General features: G+C 38.0%; 1 protein-coding gene across 2 annotated transcripts in view; it reads left to right on the top strand.

Moving 5' to 3' along the window:
• Nucleotides 1–21,217, top strand: part of Smr (nuclear receptor corepressor smrter) — a 530,430-nt gene that overhangs the window by 207,194 nt on the left and 302,019 nt on the right. For both annotated transcript variants that reach the window (XM_090397581.1, XM_090397569.1), the window contains exon 5: nucleotides 11,002–11,178. In XM_090397581.1, the coding sequence (XP_090253707.1) occupies nucleotides 11,002–11,178 (177 nt within the window). The remainder of the gene's footprint in view (nucleotides 1–11,001; nucleotides 11,179–21,217) is intronic.

Below are 21,217 nucleotides of genomic sequence, written 5' to 3'. Positions count from 1 at the left end.
GAAATTATATACTTGGCTTAATCCTTTATCCAGTTGTAAGCAAACAAAGTTTGCACCTGAAGTATTTTCAGGACTGGGTTAACTCGTGGTAAAGGTGGCATGACTTCACATCACTTGCCTTAGTATCCCATAATGCAAAGCACATATGCTTGTGGACATGTATAATGCTATGCATTATAGGAAGGGCCACTACCTAGACCAGTTTCAACCTTTATTGGTGTCTCGTCAGTGGGAGCCAGACCCAGAGCTGATACTAATACAATTGACATTTATGTCTTTAGGGGTGAAGCAAGATGCTTTTCATATTCCCCGCTATCTGTTGTGGTTACAGTGAAGGTAAAATTTATGAGCAGATTGCTCGCCCTGGATGGGCATGGAGATTATGCATCACTAAAGGAGGCTAATATAGCTTTTGGTCTTCTATATTTGAATATATCCGTTGGATCGTATGCTGCAACTTGCTGAACCAAATCGTTGGGATGTGCGGACGTCTTTAGGAAAAACTTGGTTGCTAAGGATTGTAGAAAAGAGAAAATATAGGGAATATTTGTGTCTCTGTGGAGTTGATTGTTTCTAACATACCACGGGGCGTTCAGAATCATTCTCAAGCACTTATTCTGCACTCGCTGTATTTTGATAATGTTAGCATTAGAGGTGTGGCTCCAGGCCGGAGAGGCATAGGTGATTATAGGACGAATCGTCATCTGGTATAGTTGCAATTTCATTCTGTTGCTGAGCTTGCTATTTCTATTAATTAGCGGATAGATCTGAGCTATGGCTTTAGATGCCTTTGTGCATGCAGATTTGATGTGTTGGTTGAAAGATAGCTTTTTGTCGAGAATTACACCCAGGTAATTTGTTTCTGTCTGCCAGGGAATTTTAGTATTGAATAGTAACACATCTCCTGCAGGAGACATTGACATTGGCCTTTTTGAGAAAAGAACGGCTGAGCTTTTCTGGGGGTTGACTTCCAATCTCCACTTGGAGAACCAACCCTCCAGCTTTAGAAGGTTTTCTTGAAGCTTTCTGGTAATGAAATGGGGTATGAGAGATCTGGTTAGTATTGCCATATCGTCCGCATACAGGACCAAAATGGAAGTCATCGGATTGTGCGGGATGTCTGACATGTATATAGAGAACAGCAATGGAGCCAGTAGATATCCCTGCGGCACTCCAGCAAAGATGTGGCGCTGGGAGGATGTAGAACCGTTGATTTTTACTTGCATTGATCTATTCTGAAGATATGAATGGATTAAGTGAACCATTTTTAGTGAGGTACCGGCTGAGATAAGTTTGTGCAGGAGTCCAAAATGCCAGATTTTGTCAAATGCTATGGATAAGTTTAGGAAAACAGCGCCTGTGCACTGGTGCCAGTTGTAGCTGGTGGTGATGTATTCCACAATTCTGTGGATTTGCTGGGGTAGTACTATGGTGTTGCCTAAAACCAAACTGTTCTTTAGGGAGGATGTTTAGGTCATTTACTGAGGTTTGGAGTCGTGAGAAGATGACCTTCTCGGCAACCTTACCCAGATTTGAGATGACTGATTGGACGATAATTTTGCGGTAGGTGTGGGTCTTTGCCTGGCTTATGTATAGGAATTACGTCAGCCAGTTTCCAGGTGGAAGGAAAATAGCGAAATCTTAAAATTGCATTTATTATGCTGGTCAGGTGCACTACTGCTTTTCGGGGCAGAAGTTTAATCACCCGATTAGTAATGCCATCTGGCCCAGAAGCTTTTTTGTTCTTTAATTTTTTAATAATGTCATATAACTCAGCAGGTGATGTTGGTGCAATATGGTCAGTGCTGTTAATAGGAAGTTTGAGTGAGTGTCTGACCTTGCTGTGAATCTTATATATGTGGTCAAAGTCAAAGTTTGCATACGAAGGCCTGCATTGCTCCTCTAAGTTGTATGCTATAACTTCTGCTTTGTCTACATCTGTGCAAGGCCCTGGTCAGAGAATATTGGGGGAAGGGATCTGTCTTTGTTTTTGATATTTTTCAGTAGTCTCCAGATGGAGTGATCAGTAGGAGAAATGGAGGATAACTTTTCATCCCATACTTGGTCTCTATGGGCTCTGAGTGCATCTCTTACTGCCCCATTTAATCTGTTTAGATTTATTTTATCTTGTGGTGCACACGTGTTACGGTATCTTTTCCTAGCTCTGTTTTTGTCTCTGATCAAGTTCATGATGTCTTCAGGCAAACGATCTGGCTTGCGGGCAGATTTGTAGGAGGAAGCTACCTTTATAGCAGAATTAATTTGTTGTGTGAGATTTGTAACTGCAGTTTCTACTTCTTCTTTTGTGCTTAGAGAAGGAGGACATAGGTATTCTTGATTTCCCAGCTGTAGTAGAATTGGATTGTGATCAGATGATAGTTCATCCATAGATATGATGCTGAATTGAGGTTTAATATCCAGGATGTCAGCAGTGCCGAATGTACTGAGATGAGTTGGTTCGGTGGGGCCTGCCACAACAGCGTTGCTTGATCCTAAGTAATTGTAAAGGATGCAACCATTCTTGTTTGTGGTTGTACAATTCCACGCAGGATGCTTGGAATTCAGATCCCCGGCAATAATGGTGGGCTCTCTGGTGCATAAGATGGCATTTAGATCAGAGTGAAGTAGAGATTTTTGGGGAGGGTTGTAAGCTGAGTAGATTTTCAGTTTGCCAGTGGAGCTGGTGACTACTTCCACTCCTGTGATCTCAAGGTTAGTGGTTGAAGGAATGCTCACAGAGTGGTGCTTAATGTAGTTTTTTATAAAGATGGCAGTACTGCCGCCTCTGTAGAGTAGTCTGTCATTTCTGTATAGGTGATAGCCCCTTATTGTAGGATTGTCTGAGGGTTTTAAATGAGTTTCACGGATTAAAATAACATCTGGTTGATACCTAGATGTGAAGTGTTGGAGTTCCAGAATTTTGTTTTTAAGGCCATTTGCGTTCCACACAACTATCTGAAGAGATGCTGGAATGAGTTTGTTACTATTCATTTATGAGAGCTGTGAGGATGACCTGTGTTTCACCAAGAAATCTTTTAGTGGAAGTTTCAGTAGGGTTTGATAAGCTGAAATTTTGTAGCATGCTTGCTAGTGAGGCCGTAATAACAGCTGTTAGGTTTTTAGGTGCTGTTGGTTGAATTTGTTCTGGATTTGGTCTAGTTGTACGGGTCACATCAGAATAGCTTCTTGTTTGCTTTCGGGTGTCTTTATTATTGGAGGTCTCCGACTGTGGCCGCTGAGTCTCCGGTTTTGATGTCTGGGCCTCTGGTGTTCTTGTGCTGAAGGAGGAGGGCTGATTGATTGCCTCCATCTGTCTGTTCTTTGGGTGCTGAGTACATCCTTTGTAGTTCGCGGGATGAGGGCCACTGCAGTTGGCACATTTGGCTGAGGTAGTCCTCGGCTTTGTGCAGGTATTGGTTGGGTGGCTGTCTCCACATTTTAAACATCTATATTCTGCTCTGCATAGATTCTTCTGGGCATGGCCAAACTTCTGGCACCTGTGGCACTGCCCAGAAGATGATCTTTTACGGAGTGGTTCCGGTGTGACGATGAGACCACAGACTGTTTTTAAGTTGTAAATATCCTTGTATATTTTATGAATCTCAACAAGGACCAATGGCATGGGAGTCTTGTCAGCTTTGTACATTCTGCTCACTTTGACTGGGGCAGATCCTGAGAATTTATGTCAGCAGCTATTTCTGCTGTCAATGTCTTCACAGACACCACGAAGGACTACTTTTAATTTTTTTTCGGATCTGAGCGCAAAGGTATGATACTGGATGCCTCTGTCGTCCAGTTCTTTGGACAACCTTCTATAGTCTGTCACTGTTGCTGGCTGGATCTTTATGCCTTCATCCATGTTTTTGGCCTTAATGTAGCCAATATAAAAATTGGATATTGTCGATCTTAAAGCTGCCTGCTTATGCTTTTCTCTAAGGAGGAGGCACCTTTTCTTTGGGAGAAATAGCAGCATCCGAACCCTGAGAATCCTGTTCCATTTCACTATTGTCATTGTGCAGTTCATCTGTTGTTCTTCGCGTTTTGCGTGCACGCACTTCTACAAAGTCTGAAGAAGTAGAAGGCACCGATTCTAAATGATCTTCAGCGACTATGTCTGAGACACATTCGGGGGGAAACGTGTCATACAATTTCACTTTTCCTGGCTAATTATCACTCAGCAGCTTTCCCAGTCTGAGGAATTCCTTATGTACTTCATCGAATTTGGTTTTATTCACAAGTTTAGCCATTTCAAGACACAGATAGAGAAAGAGTAGAGATTTCTCAGGTGCCCTGAGCAGGTAAAGATAATCCTTTGGACTTTTGAGGATCCACTAACAAATCTTGTAGACATGCTTAGGTGTCTACCAGCAATAAAATGTCACTATAAGAAACAAACAAAGGCGATACTAGCGGCTGTAGGCCTAGCGAATCGCCCTTGTAATTACAAATGACTTACCTGGATAAAGCACTATGGAAAATAAAGTGACTGTTTATGGTAGTAAGCAATTAACTACTATTACTAATGAATAAGCATAAATATAAATCGCTAAAAACATATCAAACCAATTCATAATTCATCATCAATAATACACGACACTAAACACTAACACACGATCCACCATTTTTTTCACCTTCCAGCTAATACTAAGGTTGAAGTAATGCAGAGGTCATATTTTCCTATACCAGTTGCCAAAAGGTGTCGCACCTTGTTATTAAATTACTCTGGATTATTGAAAGGTTGTTGGAATTTTTTTCACTTGGTTATAATATAAATTAAAGATACTACGAAATTGTATATTGGGTTGGCAAATAAGTTCGTTCGGTTTATGCGTTAGTACAAGTTTACACTGCTTTGCCTGTCGCTATACTACTGCGCGACGTTATTGCACAGTTGAAAGGCGACATTTCACTTAACCTTTCAGTGAATTTTTGTTTGGCCTACTTCAGTTGTGTGTAACATATTTTTAGAAATGGAAGGAAAAAACATACATTCCTGGTATATTTTGCTTTTTTATTTCAAAAAAGGCAAACGAGCTGCGGGGGCCTATAAAAAATATGCAGCGTATATGGGGATGGTGCCTTAACACGTATGCCAAATTCCATTCTGGAGATTTCGACGTCTGTGATGTTTCTTACTCCGGCCGCCCAACGAGGTTCATTCGAGTGTTGTGAAGGATATCATCGACAAAAGTCTGTCGCAAACAGTGCATGAGATTGCTGCAGTACTGAATATATCCCTTACAAGCGATGAAAACCATTTGCACAAACTGGGATATGTTTCAAAACTCAATGTTTGGGTGCCGCATGAATGACTTTGGCCAATATGACTACTCGAATATCCATTTGTGATTCGCTGCGAGGTCGCCAAGAAAACGACCCATTTTTGAACCGGATGATTACGGGAGATGAAAAATGGGGTGTGTACGATAACGTGGTATGTAAAAGATCATGGGGGCACAAGAGCAAACCTCTGCAAACAACCTCGAAAGCAGGATTGCACCCAAAGAAGATCATGCTCTCTGTGTGTGGTGGGATTATAAAGGTGTTGTCCACTACCTTCGCCACAGGTTGCCCCAGTCGTGAATATACTTCAGGCACAAATTTTGTTTGCTTACACTTGGATAAAGGATTAAACTAAGTATATAATTTCTTGGTTTCTTTAATTTATAGTATAACCAAGTGAAAAAACTTCCAACAGTCATATCATACTTTTGTGCTTTGCATAATACAGCCAGTCTTTTGCCATTGTCATTCACTTTATTTTATTAAAAGGTTCAGCTATTATATTTCCAATCCATCCTTCAACCAATTTTGTTAAGTCATCAGGGACAAAAAAAAAAGCTTGGTTTTCTCAATTGTTTCCATTACTTAACTCAACTGCGCAAGATACTCATCTTTCAACTATATTGGCAAATGCTCTTTTGGCATGCACACTTTTCTGTGATGACTGTTTCTGCTCCATAAACATTAAACACTACTTTTAGCTTCAGACGATCAGTAATGATAATAATAAAAACAAACAATAATTCATGTTTCACATCCATGTTATTTCAATGGACACTTTACATTCATGTATTTGTTAACATGAAAGCATTTTCTAAAAGAAAGTTGACCAAAAAATGCCTGCATTTTCTATTTATTTTTTATTATGCTTTATTGATGCTTGTTTAAAGAAACAAATTCCATTTAATAAATTTTATTATTATTATTTAATGTATTTGTAAATAAATGTTTCTAGAAGAAATTTGCTCACAGTATCTCAGGTGTACTACTGAAACAACTTCCGTTGACTATAAAAATAAAATAAAATCCAGTTTATTTTTTTTATTTTAGAAGTGACAATTCTTTCATGGCAGGTTTTTTGGGTGCAATTGTATCAGGTAATAATAATAATAATGCAAGATAGGAAACTCAAAAAACTTGGTATTTTATTATAGAATTTTTTTGCCATGTTTCATAGGCATCTTTACAGAGATGAACAACAATTAACAGAAAATTTTTAAAAAGCACCACATAGTAGCCAAAGTAAGGTAAAAAAAAAAAAAACTGACAAACATTTTTCTTACTTAAAATCCATATAAAACTACAGTGAGATTCAAGTCCACGGTTTATTGATTGAAGAGAATAGAAGCACTACCCACTTGGCCAACTAGACTGGTATACTTACCAAATCCTCTTACATCCATACAAAAATGGTTGTAAAATATGTGGCATATCAGTACCGTGTGTGTGTGTGTGTGTGTGTGTGTGTGTGTGTAAATATTACACAGAAATTAAAGGGAAAGTGTGAGTGATATGTTTCTTGAAATTTTTTGAAGGAAATATCACAAGACCAGTTAGGAAGTTATAAGCTTTGGGGAATTGTGTGCTTCAAAAAACAGAAGTAGAAATGAAATGGAAGAGGGGGAAATGAAGTTGTTGGGTAGGTTTGAAGGCAGATAGTAAACTAAGAATTCAACCAATACATGTGTTTTTTGCAATTTTAGAAGAAAACAGAGTGATATTATATCCATGATGATCATGGACAATTCAGTGGAACATTTCTCATTAAAAAAAAAATTGTTACAATAGAGGCATAAAGTGGCAACAGAATATAAGAGAAGAATTGGAATGAATGTTAGAAATATGGATGTGTTCAAATTGCCTGTTGTGCTCCTGACAATAGAGAACACAAGAATAAAGACTACCATGCAAAGAAACCAAGATGTGCAAACTTGCTAGGAAGAACATCTGGTATACTCCTAAGCATGTCCAAGGTGGAAGGATAAAAAATTAAAATTGAGCAGAATATTATATCAGGAGGCTCAGAAGAGGTTTTTCCACAACATCCAATGGAAAGTCTTTGTATGTAAGAGAATGTGATGCACTCAAATAGCTTTTAACTGTACCATTTATCCTCCACCATCTTTCTATGATCTCAAGTGCGTTAATTCTGTCAATTACTGAGTTATACTCACAGGCATCACTAATTGAACAAATATTGGCATGGGTGGGTACCTTGTAAAGAAAATCTCTCAAATCACTGAAGAATCAGTGGATTCCTGTATCTATAAAAATTGGTATTTTGAATATCTTTATTGATAAAAAAAAAATGTCTTGAATGTCTGCATTTCTCAAATCAGAATAAAGGAAAGTTCTCAAACAACTAGAAACCTAGTGAATTTACTAAAGATAAATAATTGTCTCTTCTGTGTAATTATTACAAATTGTTCTAAAATGCAGAATCACTGGCTTTATTGGCCATGTGAATGGTAAATCTACCATCTCTGCTCTCCAACAATGGAGAACTGAGATGGTAGATTTAAGTGAGAGATGACTTTCATCACCAGATGTGAGATCACCATCATGCTTAGGTGGAAGCAAGTGAGTTGAAAAAGTTCCATATTTGGTCTCTTGAGCAGGATTTGTAGATAAGGTTTAAAATTATTTCTTTGTTATAGTTGCTTTGACTTAATAGTAAGTTAGTAATTATAACTGTAATGAAATATATGAACAAGACTGTTCATTTTGGAGGAGAGAAAAAAAAATGCACCAATCAATATCACATAAAAATTTATTTTTCTAACAACGCTTACTGAGTTATGCCAATTATTTTCCATAATTCTCAGTAATAGTGCAAAACTTAATTTTTTTAACAAAGCCACATCAATAGTTTTCTTTTCTGAGACAACACATATCTCATTTATTTTTGACAGCTTTAGTCATTTTACTATATCTAGCTTAACCAAGATACTTGGTTAAGCTTAACCAATGAAAGTCAAGATGTTCATTAAAAGGAAAAATGCTAATACACTCCAATTTAAAACTGTTTATGAAGCAAAGATCCCTATTTTTTTTTTTTTTTTTTTCTTCGCCAGGATAAAGATACTTTAGTGTACTTTTTTCTGTTTTTCCAAGATTCACAGTTGGACTTTAACTTCTTTTCTGTGAAGAACAGAATGAAAATGCTGCTGAAAAATAAGAGAAATATATTTTGCTGCCTGCTTTATTAGTTTAAGTAAATGGTGGAAAAATAAATAAAACCTCTTACTGTATTCTTAATTCTGGTGGAATCCAGAATGCAAGAAAGAAAGACTGCCTCAGACCCCAAACATATTCAAAAGCCAAAAAAGGTTCTGGAACACAATGGACCTACAGCCTGATTGGTCAAGTGATTAGTGTATCTTCTCTCTCTCCCACCAACAACAGGCTGTGTATTCATATCCTGATGACATTGACATAGATGCTAGCAAATGTTGGAATAATCTTAGAATCATTTTTCTTAGTCTTTCCAGGCTCTTTGTCTTTTACCTCTAATATGCTAGGCAGTGATCTCACACTAAGCAATGAAATTCATTTCCCCCTGGAGAAAAAAAAAAAGAAAAAAAAGTAGGGATTTTACTAAAATAAAAAAGCCCAAATGCTTCATTTTGGCGATGCAAGATTATATGAATCAGCTTTGAAATAATGCTGGATTTAATATCCAGCATTATTTCAAAGCTGAATGTAGAAATTATAAAAGTTTTGTATGAAATTTGACAGAGAGCTTACGGGAATACACTCACTGGCATTTACGAGTTGCCCTAGTGCGGACCTTATAGAAGACATGATCAATTGCCGAAGTGTCCATATATTCACCTTCTGTTGGTCCATCTTTGTTTCATATCTTCCCTAATAAAATGAAAAATATTAATACTCTCGAGAATTTAAAACTACTTAAGAAACGATTCCCCCCCCCCCCTTGAGGGTAGATGAATTTCATTGTCTGATGTGAGACCACTGTCTTGCATATTGGAAGTGGCCTTGAAAGACTAAGAAAAATGATTCTAAGATTATTCCAACATTTGCTAGCTTAATAGGAAAAAAAATACATATGTATATATCCATTATTTATAAAGCCCTATTACCATTTCTAGCTCACAGTTTATATCATAAACATATAATCCTTTATTTTGTTCTATCATTTGAACTAGTCACATTTCACAGATGATGGTCTGCTATTTTCAAAATGAAATAACTGTAACTTGATTATATCTTTGATCATTAAACTGATCTCGTGTTTTTGTGTATTCAAGGCATTGTCAGTACCATATTTTGTATGTTGAACAGATAGGATGCACTTTTAAGTTTGAGATAAACAGCATTCCTCATGTGCCATGGCATCGCATAAGCAAATTGGATTCAGTTATCATGTCTCATTTCTGCAAGAATGTTTTGCATTTCTTCCCATCCATCTGTGAAAGAATCTCACATAGATAGAGCTAATTATTTATCAGAAATAAGTTTTCTGCTGGATATAACATGAAATAATGTGTCATTAATCTTGAGTTCAATAATAAATTTAATAAATTTAGTTTAATCCTTTATCCAAGTGTGTGCAAACAAAGTTTGCACCTGAAAGTATCTTCAGGACTGGGGTAAAGTGGTACAACACCAGGCAACTCCTTGCAAAGGTGGAGCAAGCTACCAACATTCCTATCTCAGTATCTCCCATAATGCAAAACACATCTCCTTGTGAATATGTATAATGTTATGCATTCAGGGAAGGGCCACTACCCAGACTAGTTTCGACCTTTATTGAGGTCTCTTCAGTGGGAGCCAGGCCCAGAAGTGGAGATGCAGGCAGAAGCAATAACAAGGTCATCTTTACCTATAGGAGTTGCCAAAAGGTGTGCCACCTTTTTATTAAATTACTTTGGATTTAGATAAAGATGTTGAAAGTTTATTTTTCACTTGGTCAGACTATAATAAATTTAGTTTAATCCTTTATCCAAGTGTGTGCAAACAAAGTTTGCGCCTGAAAGTATCTTCAGGACTGGGGTAAAGTGGTACAACACCGGGCAACTCCTTGCAAAGGTGGAGCAAGCTATCAACATTCCTATCTCAGTATCAACATTATACATACCTGCAAGGAGATGTGTTTTGCATTATGGGAGATACTGAGATAGGAATGTTGGTAGCTTGTTCCACCTTTGCAAGGAGTTGCCCGGTGTTGTACCTCTTTATCCCAGTCCTGAAGATACTTTCAGGCACAAACTTTGTTTGCACACACTTGGATAAAAGATTAAACTAAATTTATTATAGCCTGACCAAGTGAAAAATAAACTTTCATAATCTTGAGTTCAAATGTGTTTTTATATTTTAGTTGTTATTTGTAGTCTATCTGGACTCTAAGTAGGTCATTTAGCATCAGGCATTTCAGTGAAAATGAGAATTATGCATTTCATTTGCTTCATTATATTTCTGAAATATTCATGAGTTACTCTCAATGTCAAGATGACCATAAAAACTGAGATCCAGTTGTTTTCAGATTCTTGAAATGCAGGAAATTAAATTTAAAGAGAAAAAACAACATTTACTTATGCTTCAGAACTCTTGTATACATAATTTGCAAGTTGAAAAATATATGTACATAGCTAAAAATGTTAATGTTTCATTTTAATTTATTTGTATTGTTAATGATTGAATTTTAAATCTGATGAAAGTATTTAACTGATTAATAATAATTGTAATTTTTTTAAGGAACCTGCTTATACCCCTCAAGTCGAGGCAATATCTCCAACTCTTCCCACAGAAGATGGTCGTTCGGATCTTTCTCCTCAAAGATCTACTAAGGATGATTTACTTCAAGCTATCAATCGAATTGACCGTGAAATTGCTCAAGTTGAATCCCAAATGACAAAGCTAAAGAAAAAGGCGGTAATAAGACTGAGAACAAATTCTGCCATTCATTCATTGTGCTTATTCAGAAATTTAAAAATATTATTCCAAGACCTTAAATGTAGTTGTTTTGCACTTGGAACTTGTCAGTTCTTTATTCATCACTTGAGATTTTTTTTTAACTTTATTGACACAGTAATACTAGAGCAGTACTTATTAGTAATATTAGAATAATATTATAGTTAGTGAGATAGAATGGGAAGGGTATAGTGTGTTTAGGGAGCATAGAGAGAAAAGAATGAGAGGAGGAGTGTTATTGATGATAGCCAGAGAATAGAAGTTCAACTGCAGGCTAGTCAAGATAGCACATTTGAGTCTCTCTCTGGTGTGAGATAGGCCAACAGAACAAAATATAGTTAGATGCTTCAGTAGACCAAGGGATGGAAAAATGATTGGGATAGTATGCATCAGCAAATAAGCTCAGTAAGTGGAAGGCAGGTAATTATTATGGGAGAAGGGGGATTTCAGGTTTGAGAACATAGATTAGAAGAAGGAGAGGACACATGAGAGGAAGGAAATGGAACTTATGCAGTTACTAAGGAATAATTATCTGGGACTGCATGTGATGGAATATAGTACAAGTTTGAGAGTGCTAGATCTAGTAATTGCATCTGTTTGTAACCAATATAACCACATTACTGCCAACCCATCTGGCAAGAGTGATCATATGGTCTTGATCTTGGAGGTGGCTACGCGTGTAGAATATTCAGTTTGTCTGCAATTCCACATATGAGATATTTTAGGAGATTGCTTGGATCACTACCATGGCATGTGAAACTGCATGTTGATAGTGCATGGGAAGTGGTAAAGTGGTGTTTGAAGGAAGTAATAGCAGACTGCATACCTAGAGTCAGGAGAATAAATCAAGTGGGAGTTAAATTGATGAATATCACCATTAAGCTGGAGTTACAAAATAAGAACTTTTTTGGAGTTCCAGAAAATTCCCTCCACAAAAAGAAATTTTTTGTGGAGGAAATTCAACTAGCAGGCATGTGAGCAGTACAAAGCACACGCCCAAAGGGTAACTAGTATGTTAGAAAGGCAAAAGCAGAATATTAATGGAAATTTGCAGTGCAGGCCAAAGATAATTCCAAACAGTTCTTTCTACAAGTGGCAACTGAATTAGTTGAAATAGTAGAATTATTAAGTAAAGACTTTGCAAGAGTATATCATCCATGTGGTGCAGAGGGGGCGGTTCGCCCCGGGCAGTACTTTGAACCTTTTTGAACTTTTGCAGTTAATTCTAAAATACAGTCTCGAGACCTTATTTCCAAATATTGTAATATTACTGCGAATTTTCCTCACAATTGCTATAAGTGTTGCTAGTTGTGAGAGGAGTTTTTCTAAATTAAAATTGATTATAAATTACCTACATTACTCTGAAATAGACTTCGAAAATGTCATTGATGATTTTGCTAAAAGAAAAGCAAGAAAAATAACATTTTATAATGTTGATATTAAGTTTTACTTCAAAAATAAACATAGTGTTTTAATTTATTTCCCTATACGTCGATTTGACTTTTGGTAGTATTTTTGGTGTGCATTGAGAGGGACGGCAAACTCAGGGACTGCACCAGGTGGCAAAATCTCTAGCTACACCACTGATGTGGTGACATTGCAATATCAAGAGAGGCAAAGTCTTATAAGGAAACTGAGGTAAACGAACTGGAGGTGCATGGAATATTACGGAACCTTGATGTCAATACAGCAATGGGATTAGATGGTATATCAGCATGAGTTTTACATTAAGGTGCTAGGGAATTGTCAGTGCTTATGATCACATTGTTTAATCAAAGTCTCGACTCTGGATTAGTTCTAAGGTGGTGGAAAGAGGGGAAAATAGTTCATTGCATAAAGGAGGCTCCAAGACTGATGTAGCAAATTACCAACCAATCAGCATATCAGGAGTTGTTGTCGAGGTACTGGAGGAGTTGACAAGAGCAAAATACAGCCATGGATAGATGGGAATAGGATACTGCAAGGGGACAACAAGGGTTTTGTGAAGGATAGGTCATGACTCAGTAACTTCTCATGTTTTATAATACAGTGACAGCTGAGCTGGATAAAGGTAATGGGTTTACAACGATACTGCTGAACTTTACAAAAGTCCAGCAGTATGACGGTTCAGGAATTCTAATCAATAAACTGCAGCACATGAGGATGCATAATAGGGTTGGTGAGGTGTATAAGAGGATGGTTGTGGAGATATCAGAGAGTAGTTTATTCAGGAGTAGAGGCCAGAAGAAGACCTGTAACTTGTGGCATGCTGCAGGGCTCTGTTCTTGGGCCACCACTTGGGTAGAGCAATAGTTAATACAGATGATGATAAAATTTTGCAGGATGAGATGGATAGACTAGCAGTCTGGGAAAAGCAGAATGGATGTCAGTTTAATGTAGTAAAGTATGAGGTTATGCATTTTGGGGTGAAAAGTGGAACTCTAGTCCAGGAAATTGACAAAGCCAGAGATTTGGGAGTATTGGTGGATAGGGAGTTGAAATTTAGAGGCACATAGCAAAGTGGCTAAAGCAGCTCATTGGATTACTTGGTTACTGAAGAATACTTTGAAGAGTACAGAAAAGCAGGATATTATTTCACTTTATCGAGCCTTGATAAGACCCCCATCTTGACTACTGCATGCATATGCGGTCACCTGGTTTTCTTGGCGATGAGGAAGAGGTGGAGAGGATCCAGATATGAGAATGGTAGCAGGTCTATGGAATGAACCTTACAAGAACAGGTTGAAGATATGTGGGTTACAGAAACTGGTTGACAGGAAGAAAAGGGGTGATATGATTGAGATGTGAATTACTGAAGGATTTTTACAAGATTAATACAGAGAAAATTTTTCAGAACAGATCTGGGGTTTGAGAACTAGCAGCCATCCTTGGAAACTGAGCAAGAGTGTGGTCAGCAGGGATGTTAGAATTAGTTTTTTTGCTTGGAGAGTGGTGAATGAGTGGAATAGATTGTTAGTCTGTTGTGGGTGCCATGACTGTGACTGAGTTCAAAACAAATACACAAAACAGAACACTGAAACCATTTGACTGCATCTGATGGAGATGTTATAAATCAATAAAAACATTTCAGCTATTCAGGCACAACTTTTAATGAAGATGGCAAATTAAGTATACAAATGGCAGTAGAATTGGCAAAGCTGGTATGGTAGGAAGTCAACTGACTAAATTTATATTAATTCGAATGCTGAGCTGGTTTTAACTTATGGATCTAAAAGCTGGGTTAGAAACATTACAGTTAATCAAAGACAGGAAACTACAGATATAAGAGGTTTGAGAAATATTAGGGGAATGAACAGATGGCATCAATGGCAGAATCATTAAAAACAAGTATATTTAGGAAGAGCTTAACATTGTTAGCATTCAAGAATATATTATGACAGGTGAAAGGTTTAGTAGAACAAGTATTTTTTGCCAGGATGGAAGAAAGAGATCCAGAGGAAACCCAAGATCTAGGTAGATATTGGTTTAGTAAGAAGTAAGACCAAAATATAAGATCTAACAATACTGAGTAAGACAGATAACAGATTAATTTGGTGGAAAATTGTTGATAGGAAGGAGTGCATATCAATACTTGTGTTGATATGCACTCCTATTTGCATTCCTATTCAATATTGGGTTAGAAACATTACAGTTAATCAAAGACAGGAAACTACAGATATAAGAGGTTTGAGAAATATTAGGGGAATGAACAGATGGCATCAATGGCAGAATCATTAAAAACAAGTATATTTAGGAAGAGCTTAACATTGTTAGCATTCAAGAATATATTATGACAGGTGAAAGGTTTAGTAGAACAAGTATTTTTTGCCAGGATGGAAGAAAGAGATCCAGAGGAAACCCAAGATCTAGGTAGATATTGGTTTAGTAAGAAGTAAGACCAAAATATAAGATCTACTGAGTAAGACAGATAACAGATTAATTTGGTGGAAAATTGTTGATAGGAAGGAGTGCATATCAATACTTGTGTTGATATGCACTCCTATTTGCATTTCTCTTCAATATTTTGTTACTACTGTTCTGTCACTGCTTGTTTCTTTTAGTGCTGTTTCCAAGTAATTATTCCAGATATCCAGAATATCTTATCTTCACCTTTCATGTTCACCATTATCGTTTTTAATTCCGTTTTTATTCCTCCGTTTCTGATCTTTTTCAATATATAGTCCACAAAACATTTTACCAGCTTTCTGTATTCTTACTGAGGTCTTCCCATGACTTTCTTTAGCTGCTTTTACAGATAGCCCTTGCATTTTTTCTGCACTCTTTTAGGGCATCTGCCAGCTTATTTGCTAGGAACTCTTCCTGGATTTCTTCTTTAACTTCTTAGGTTCACCGTATTATCCTTATTTTTCTGCTCTTGTAAACAACTTCGTCACATACTTCCCTAGATGAATCAACGTTTTCTTCAAAGTTTCCCACTAAGATTCCAAACTTCTTTTCTTGTTTTCAAATTATTATTTTTTTAAAATGATGTTTGTGTAATTAAGTCTGTAGTTTATCTGTAAAAGCTGCTGCTCAGCTTTAATTCTTTTTAAAACTTTCATGCACATTGTTCTTTTTTGTCAATGTGATTTCCTTTTTATCCTATCTAAAAACTAAGTGGTGAATCTTATATTGGCATATGGCACTCTTTTTCTGAGAACAACTTCGTCATTTAATATATACTACATTAAGTATTAGAACAGTTAATACGTCTTATTACACGTTCTCTACTAATTTTCAATTTACACGTTCCTTTTGAACAAACATTCTAAGGGGACTTTAACATACTCATAAGGAACCTTTATAATTCTATTCATGTTCTCATAGAACACTAAATTAACTTAGTCTTTCTAATAATGTCAAACAACACAATCAGACATGTCCCCAAATTTTATTGTTAGTATAGAGAATTGCATGCTTTAACCAGAACAGATGATCTACTACTTTCCCACAGCGTTTTCCACAGGCATTCCACAGGAAGTTTAGATTCGGCATGAGCTAACTCAGGAAAGGATTTCACTGAAGGCTTGCTGAGCATTCTGCTTTCGACACTTTCTCGACATAATACGAACATCGTCGACACTGAGCTCTAACTGCGGAGTCTCACAGCCCATCAGGATATGGGATACGATTTCTCCTAGCAGCGAGCGAAAGACTTCCGGCAACAGGGACTTTCACGATTTCAGAGCTTTCACATCTTCGAGCAGCAAAACGTAAGAGCGATTTCAGGCCTTCGCAAATTTTTATATCTCCTGCTCTTCTCTCTATCTCTCATTAGGCCTTCTTTTCCTACAATCAGCGGTTGACATCCTGACCATAAGCGTCAGTTTGTACGGCAGCGGTAAGTTTGTGAACAGCGCTTGGTAACCAGCGCCACAAGTTCATCTGGTGGGACTCACACTAACTCAGAACATGACTTGCAATTTCAAGTACATGTGTATTGCTGGAGGCAGTATTACTCATCAAGAGATTAAGTACAAGGTTACTATTAAGTGCATATGGCATATATTTAGCTTACAAGGAAAATAATACAAATTCAAGTTTATATTACACAAAATTCATATCTAGTTTATACAAAACAGTAAAAGACAGCCAGTAGAATTTTATTTTAACCAAATTGGCTTTAAGGAATGGATGGCTTGTTAAACCCTGATTGAGATTTTATTTATTCCATAATAATTCTCATTCAGAATTTAACAAAGGCTTATTCTTTCTTTAAATAATATTTCTAGCCTGAACATTCTTGTTAAGGTTTAGAAAGAGGGGGGGGGGTTTCCTTCTTTCTGGGTCTCAGGTTATATCTCGTTTGGATGAAGCTCCTTCCTGTATTCTCTATAGCGTAGGTGTTTTCTTCTCCTTCCTTACTTAGACCCTTACTGTTTTCACGCTCGAGTACCGTATATCTTCTATATTGGTAATCTGGGGGGATTCTCCTCAGTGTAAGAATCCTTTCTTAGGCCTTCGGTGATGAGCCTAGGTTGCCTCATTTGGTTGTCTCCTGGTATCATGTTATTTTTTCCAAATTCACTTACTCTTTGGTAATTTCTATTCTTCCCCCATACTATTTCAATTGGGTCTCTCAGGCGATCTGGTCTATTCTTAATTAATTTCAATCTGTCTGAGTGGACAACTAAGGTTCTTTTTCACCCCGATATTTCTTTTATTCTATAGTTCACTGGGGAAGTTTCTGGACTATCTCAAAAGGGCCCGCATCACCTTGCCGAATTTCCCCCCTCTCTTGTTGCTGGGTGGCTGTTCTAGAAGCACGAGGTTCCCAGTCTTTAGCTCCTTGTACTTTCTTATCTTATTTGCAGGTTATTTGCAATTCCCTTATTTGCCAATGGACTGGCTTCTGCCACAAGGTTATATGCAACTCTATTCTCATGAATCAGGTTACTAAGATACTCATCTATGTCAAAGAAGCCAGAATTCGCTCTCGAGTCCTTAAAGTCATGAGGGAAGATGGGCTCAAACCCATATAGGACCACTGCAGGAGCCTCCTTTATAGCAGAGTGTAGGGCTGTCCTACAGGCGAAGTGGGTGTTTGAGAGGAAGTTGTCCCAATCAGATAATTGATCATCTGCAAGCTTAGATAGGATCTGCTTCAGAGTTCGATTCATCCTCTCACACATCCCATTCCCTTGAGGATGGTAGGGAGTGGTGAACAGTTTCTGTATTTTCAGCAATTTACTCAGCTGAAGCATGACTTCAGCTGTTCCCTTATCAGTGAGAAGATTTTGGGGGGCTCCGTATCTTGAAATTATCAGCTCAAAGAATTTGTTTGCCACTGTTTGGGCAATCTGGTCCTTCATAGCAGTGGCTCGGGAAATCTAGACAATGTATCAATCTCTACTAGAATATATCGATTTCCTTTTGAGGTTGTTAAGAGGGGGCCTTATGATGTCCATTGCTATGGCTGAAAATGGACAACTTGGAATGGGAAAGGGCTAGAGGGTGGGCCTTTCTTCCATTACTTAACTTACGTTGACACAATATACATGAAGATACATAGGCCTCGACGTCTCTTCTTGTTCTTTTCCATACATACCTATCTTTTATTCTGTTCCAAGTTCGAAAAAAACCTTGGTGACCTGCCAAACTTGTATCGTGAAATTAATGTAGTATCCAGGGGATCATTATCGTGGGAGCCATATTTTATTTTTCCAATGTCCAGTGATGTCTTTTTTTGCCAACAGAAGACCATCACCAACAATGAATAGGGATTGTAGGAAAGAATGTTCTTCCAAAACTCTATTTCTCTTTTGGATCTGCAAATATATTTATCCCCATATTGGGTTTGTTTTTGAGCCTCCGTTATGGACGACTTGTCCCAATTCTGGAGGTGGGGTAGTTTCTTGTGGTTTTCTTGTTCCCCTTCTGCCTTTATTATTTTGATGTCTCCCTCTTCCTCAGGAGAGGAGTTCTCTTTTGTTTCTTCTTCTAGAGCTCTGGAAAGGTAGTCTGCAACCACATTATGTTTTCAAGGAATGTAGCTTATCTCGATCTGGAACTCTTGCATCTCCAATGCCAAGTGGATTATCCTCTGATTCTTGTCCTTCATAGAGGACAAGAATGTCAGAGGTTTGTGGTCTGATCTTAAAAATATCTTCTGCCCCAGCAGCATATACCTGAACTTCCTTAGGGCATGTACAATGGCTAAGGTTTATTTTTCAATTACTGAGTAATTTTTTTCAGATTTTGAGTGCTTTCTACTTAAGAACGCTATTGGTCTAAGATTTCCCCCTTCCTCTTGCTCCACTGAAGTAATGGTATCATTAGAGTCATCCGCTGCCAGATAGAAAGGCTTTGCGAGTTTCGGGTAGGCTAGGACTGGAGTCTTGGTTAGCGCAAGGTTGAGGGAGTCGTGGGCGAGTTGTTGTTCTTCCCCCCCCCAATGAAATTTTTTCCCTTTTTTAGTCAGTTTGACAATGGGTTGCATTGAGAGCAATTAGGAATAAACTCTGTAAAAATTCACCATTCCCAAGTACCCTCGAAATTGCCTCACAGAATTAGGGATTCTTGCGTTTTGGATGGCAGAGACATTTTCTTGGGTGGCGGATAATGCCCTTATTACTTACCACATGAACCAGATATTCTACTTCTTTTATAAAGAGCTTACATTTCGAGCACTTCAGTGATAGTCGCAATTTGCTTAATCTTTCCAACACACCATTCAAGATATTTGTGTGAGACTTCAGGTCCTGGGTGTAGATCAACAGGTCATCCTGAAAGCACATGATTCCCCTTCCCAACATGTCTGAGAGAACAGTGTTCATTAGACACTGAAAGCTCATGGCTGAATTTTTGACCACCTGTGGAAGAAGTCGACAGAGCTGATATTTCTGCCAATGCGTTGTGAAGGCGAAATACTGTCTATCTTCCTTCCTAAGGGGAATCTGAAAGTAGCCAGAGTTCAGATCTAATTTTGAAAAGAACTTTGCTTCCTCTAGACTCGTTAGTAATTCTTCTATGTTGCAAAGGGGAAAATCAATGGGCTTAGTGACCTTATTAACACGTTCGCTGCCAACTATAAGTATACTCGTAGTTGGTACACCAGCTACACAAGCCAGCTACGAGTATACTCGTATGATGCTTACTGCCGGCAATGAGATTACTGTACTGACCTTGAAGAAGTGAAAATGCTTGGCTTGTGGAGCTAGCATTCTCATAGATAGTATATGCTCTGCACAAGCCAACTGTGGGTATACTCGTATGACGCTTACCGCCGGCAACGAGATTACCGTACTGACCTTGAAGAAGTGAAATTGCTCGGCATACGGGAACAGACTATGCCAAAGTAGCATGGCAGCGAACGTGTTAAGCTCACGCAGGTCCAAGACAAATCTTAGGCTCCCGTCAGGTTTCTCTACTAATATGAAAGGGCTGTTTCATCTGGAGTTTGACTTTTCTATGACTCTCGTCTTTTCATATTCCCTTAAAAGGGTCTGAAGTCAGTCCAGATATTTTAAGGGGATCTTGTATTGCTTTATGTACATGGGTGAGTCCGTGGTAAATCAAATAGAGTGCTCGATTTTCTCAGCAAAGGTTAATGAGCCGATATCCTCCGTAAAGACTCAGGGATGTTTTAAGAAGATTGATTGAATAAATTCCTCAAATTTCCTTTTTATAGCCTCTGGTTCTGCTGAGCTGATGGCTTAACTCAACAACTTCTCTCTTTTTTTTTCAAGACCCTCCTTGGCCCTTACTACTTCTACCTCCCTCGTGTCATACCCTCTGTTTTCAGTTCCCTTTGAAAAACCTTGGCTGGTATTTTAAGCCATTCAATGCATAGGTTCCTGAGGCAAAATCGCACGTGAACTTGTTCTTCTCCAGGAAATCCAGACCCTAAATGACTTGATCGTTTGTGTCTAAAATTTCAGGAAGAATGACAAGTTCATGCGAGAAGGAAATGGGGAAACAAGGAATGTGGAAGTTGGCAACTATTTTCTTTTTTGTGATCAGTTCAACCTTAGCAATACCCGTAATCTTTATAGGATTCTGGATTAAGGAGACATTGTCAGTATCTGATTATTGAACTTGCTCACCAGGGAGCATGAGATAATGGATATATGGGCACCAGTATCCAAAAATATCTCACAAGGAACTTTCTCGATTAACCCCTGTACGAGTGATAATGGCAGTCTCCCGGTTACTTCAACTACAGCCACGTTTTGCATTTTTTGAGAATCGAAACTGGGAATCCGGAACGTTGTTAAGGCTGATAAGTTATTAGATGATTGTTCGTATCTGCAGGGGCTTAAGAGCTCAGCTCAGCTTGCCCTTTTAGAGACCCAAGGCTACAGGGGATCCTGTCAATAGAGCTAGTTGAACTTATCAATTTGGGGTTTGTTGTCTCGTGAGAATCTTCGTCTTCCCTTCCCTTAGGATCGGGTGGTTTCCCTATCAATTTCTCATCTAGAGTTAACTCCTGAGGGACAACAGCGAGCCTTCTTGGTGCTGCTTCGGGTAGGTGAGTGCCACCTGATAGATACATAAGAGTTGATAAGGAAGGGACTTGAGC

Source organism: Typopeltis vanoorti, chromosome 1 (genome assembly GCF_054136105.1).
Source record: "Typopeltis vanoorti isolate ZY-2024b chromosome 1, IOZ_Tvanoo_1.0, whole genome shotgun sequence".
In the NCBI taxonomy this organism is placed as follows: Eukaryota; Metazoa; Arthropoda; class Arachnida; order Uropygi; family Thelyphonidae; genus Typopeltis; species Typopeltis vanoorti.
This window is presented reverse-complemented; position numbering and strand designations above follow the sequence as displayed.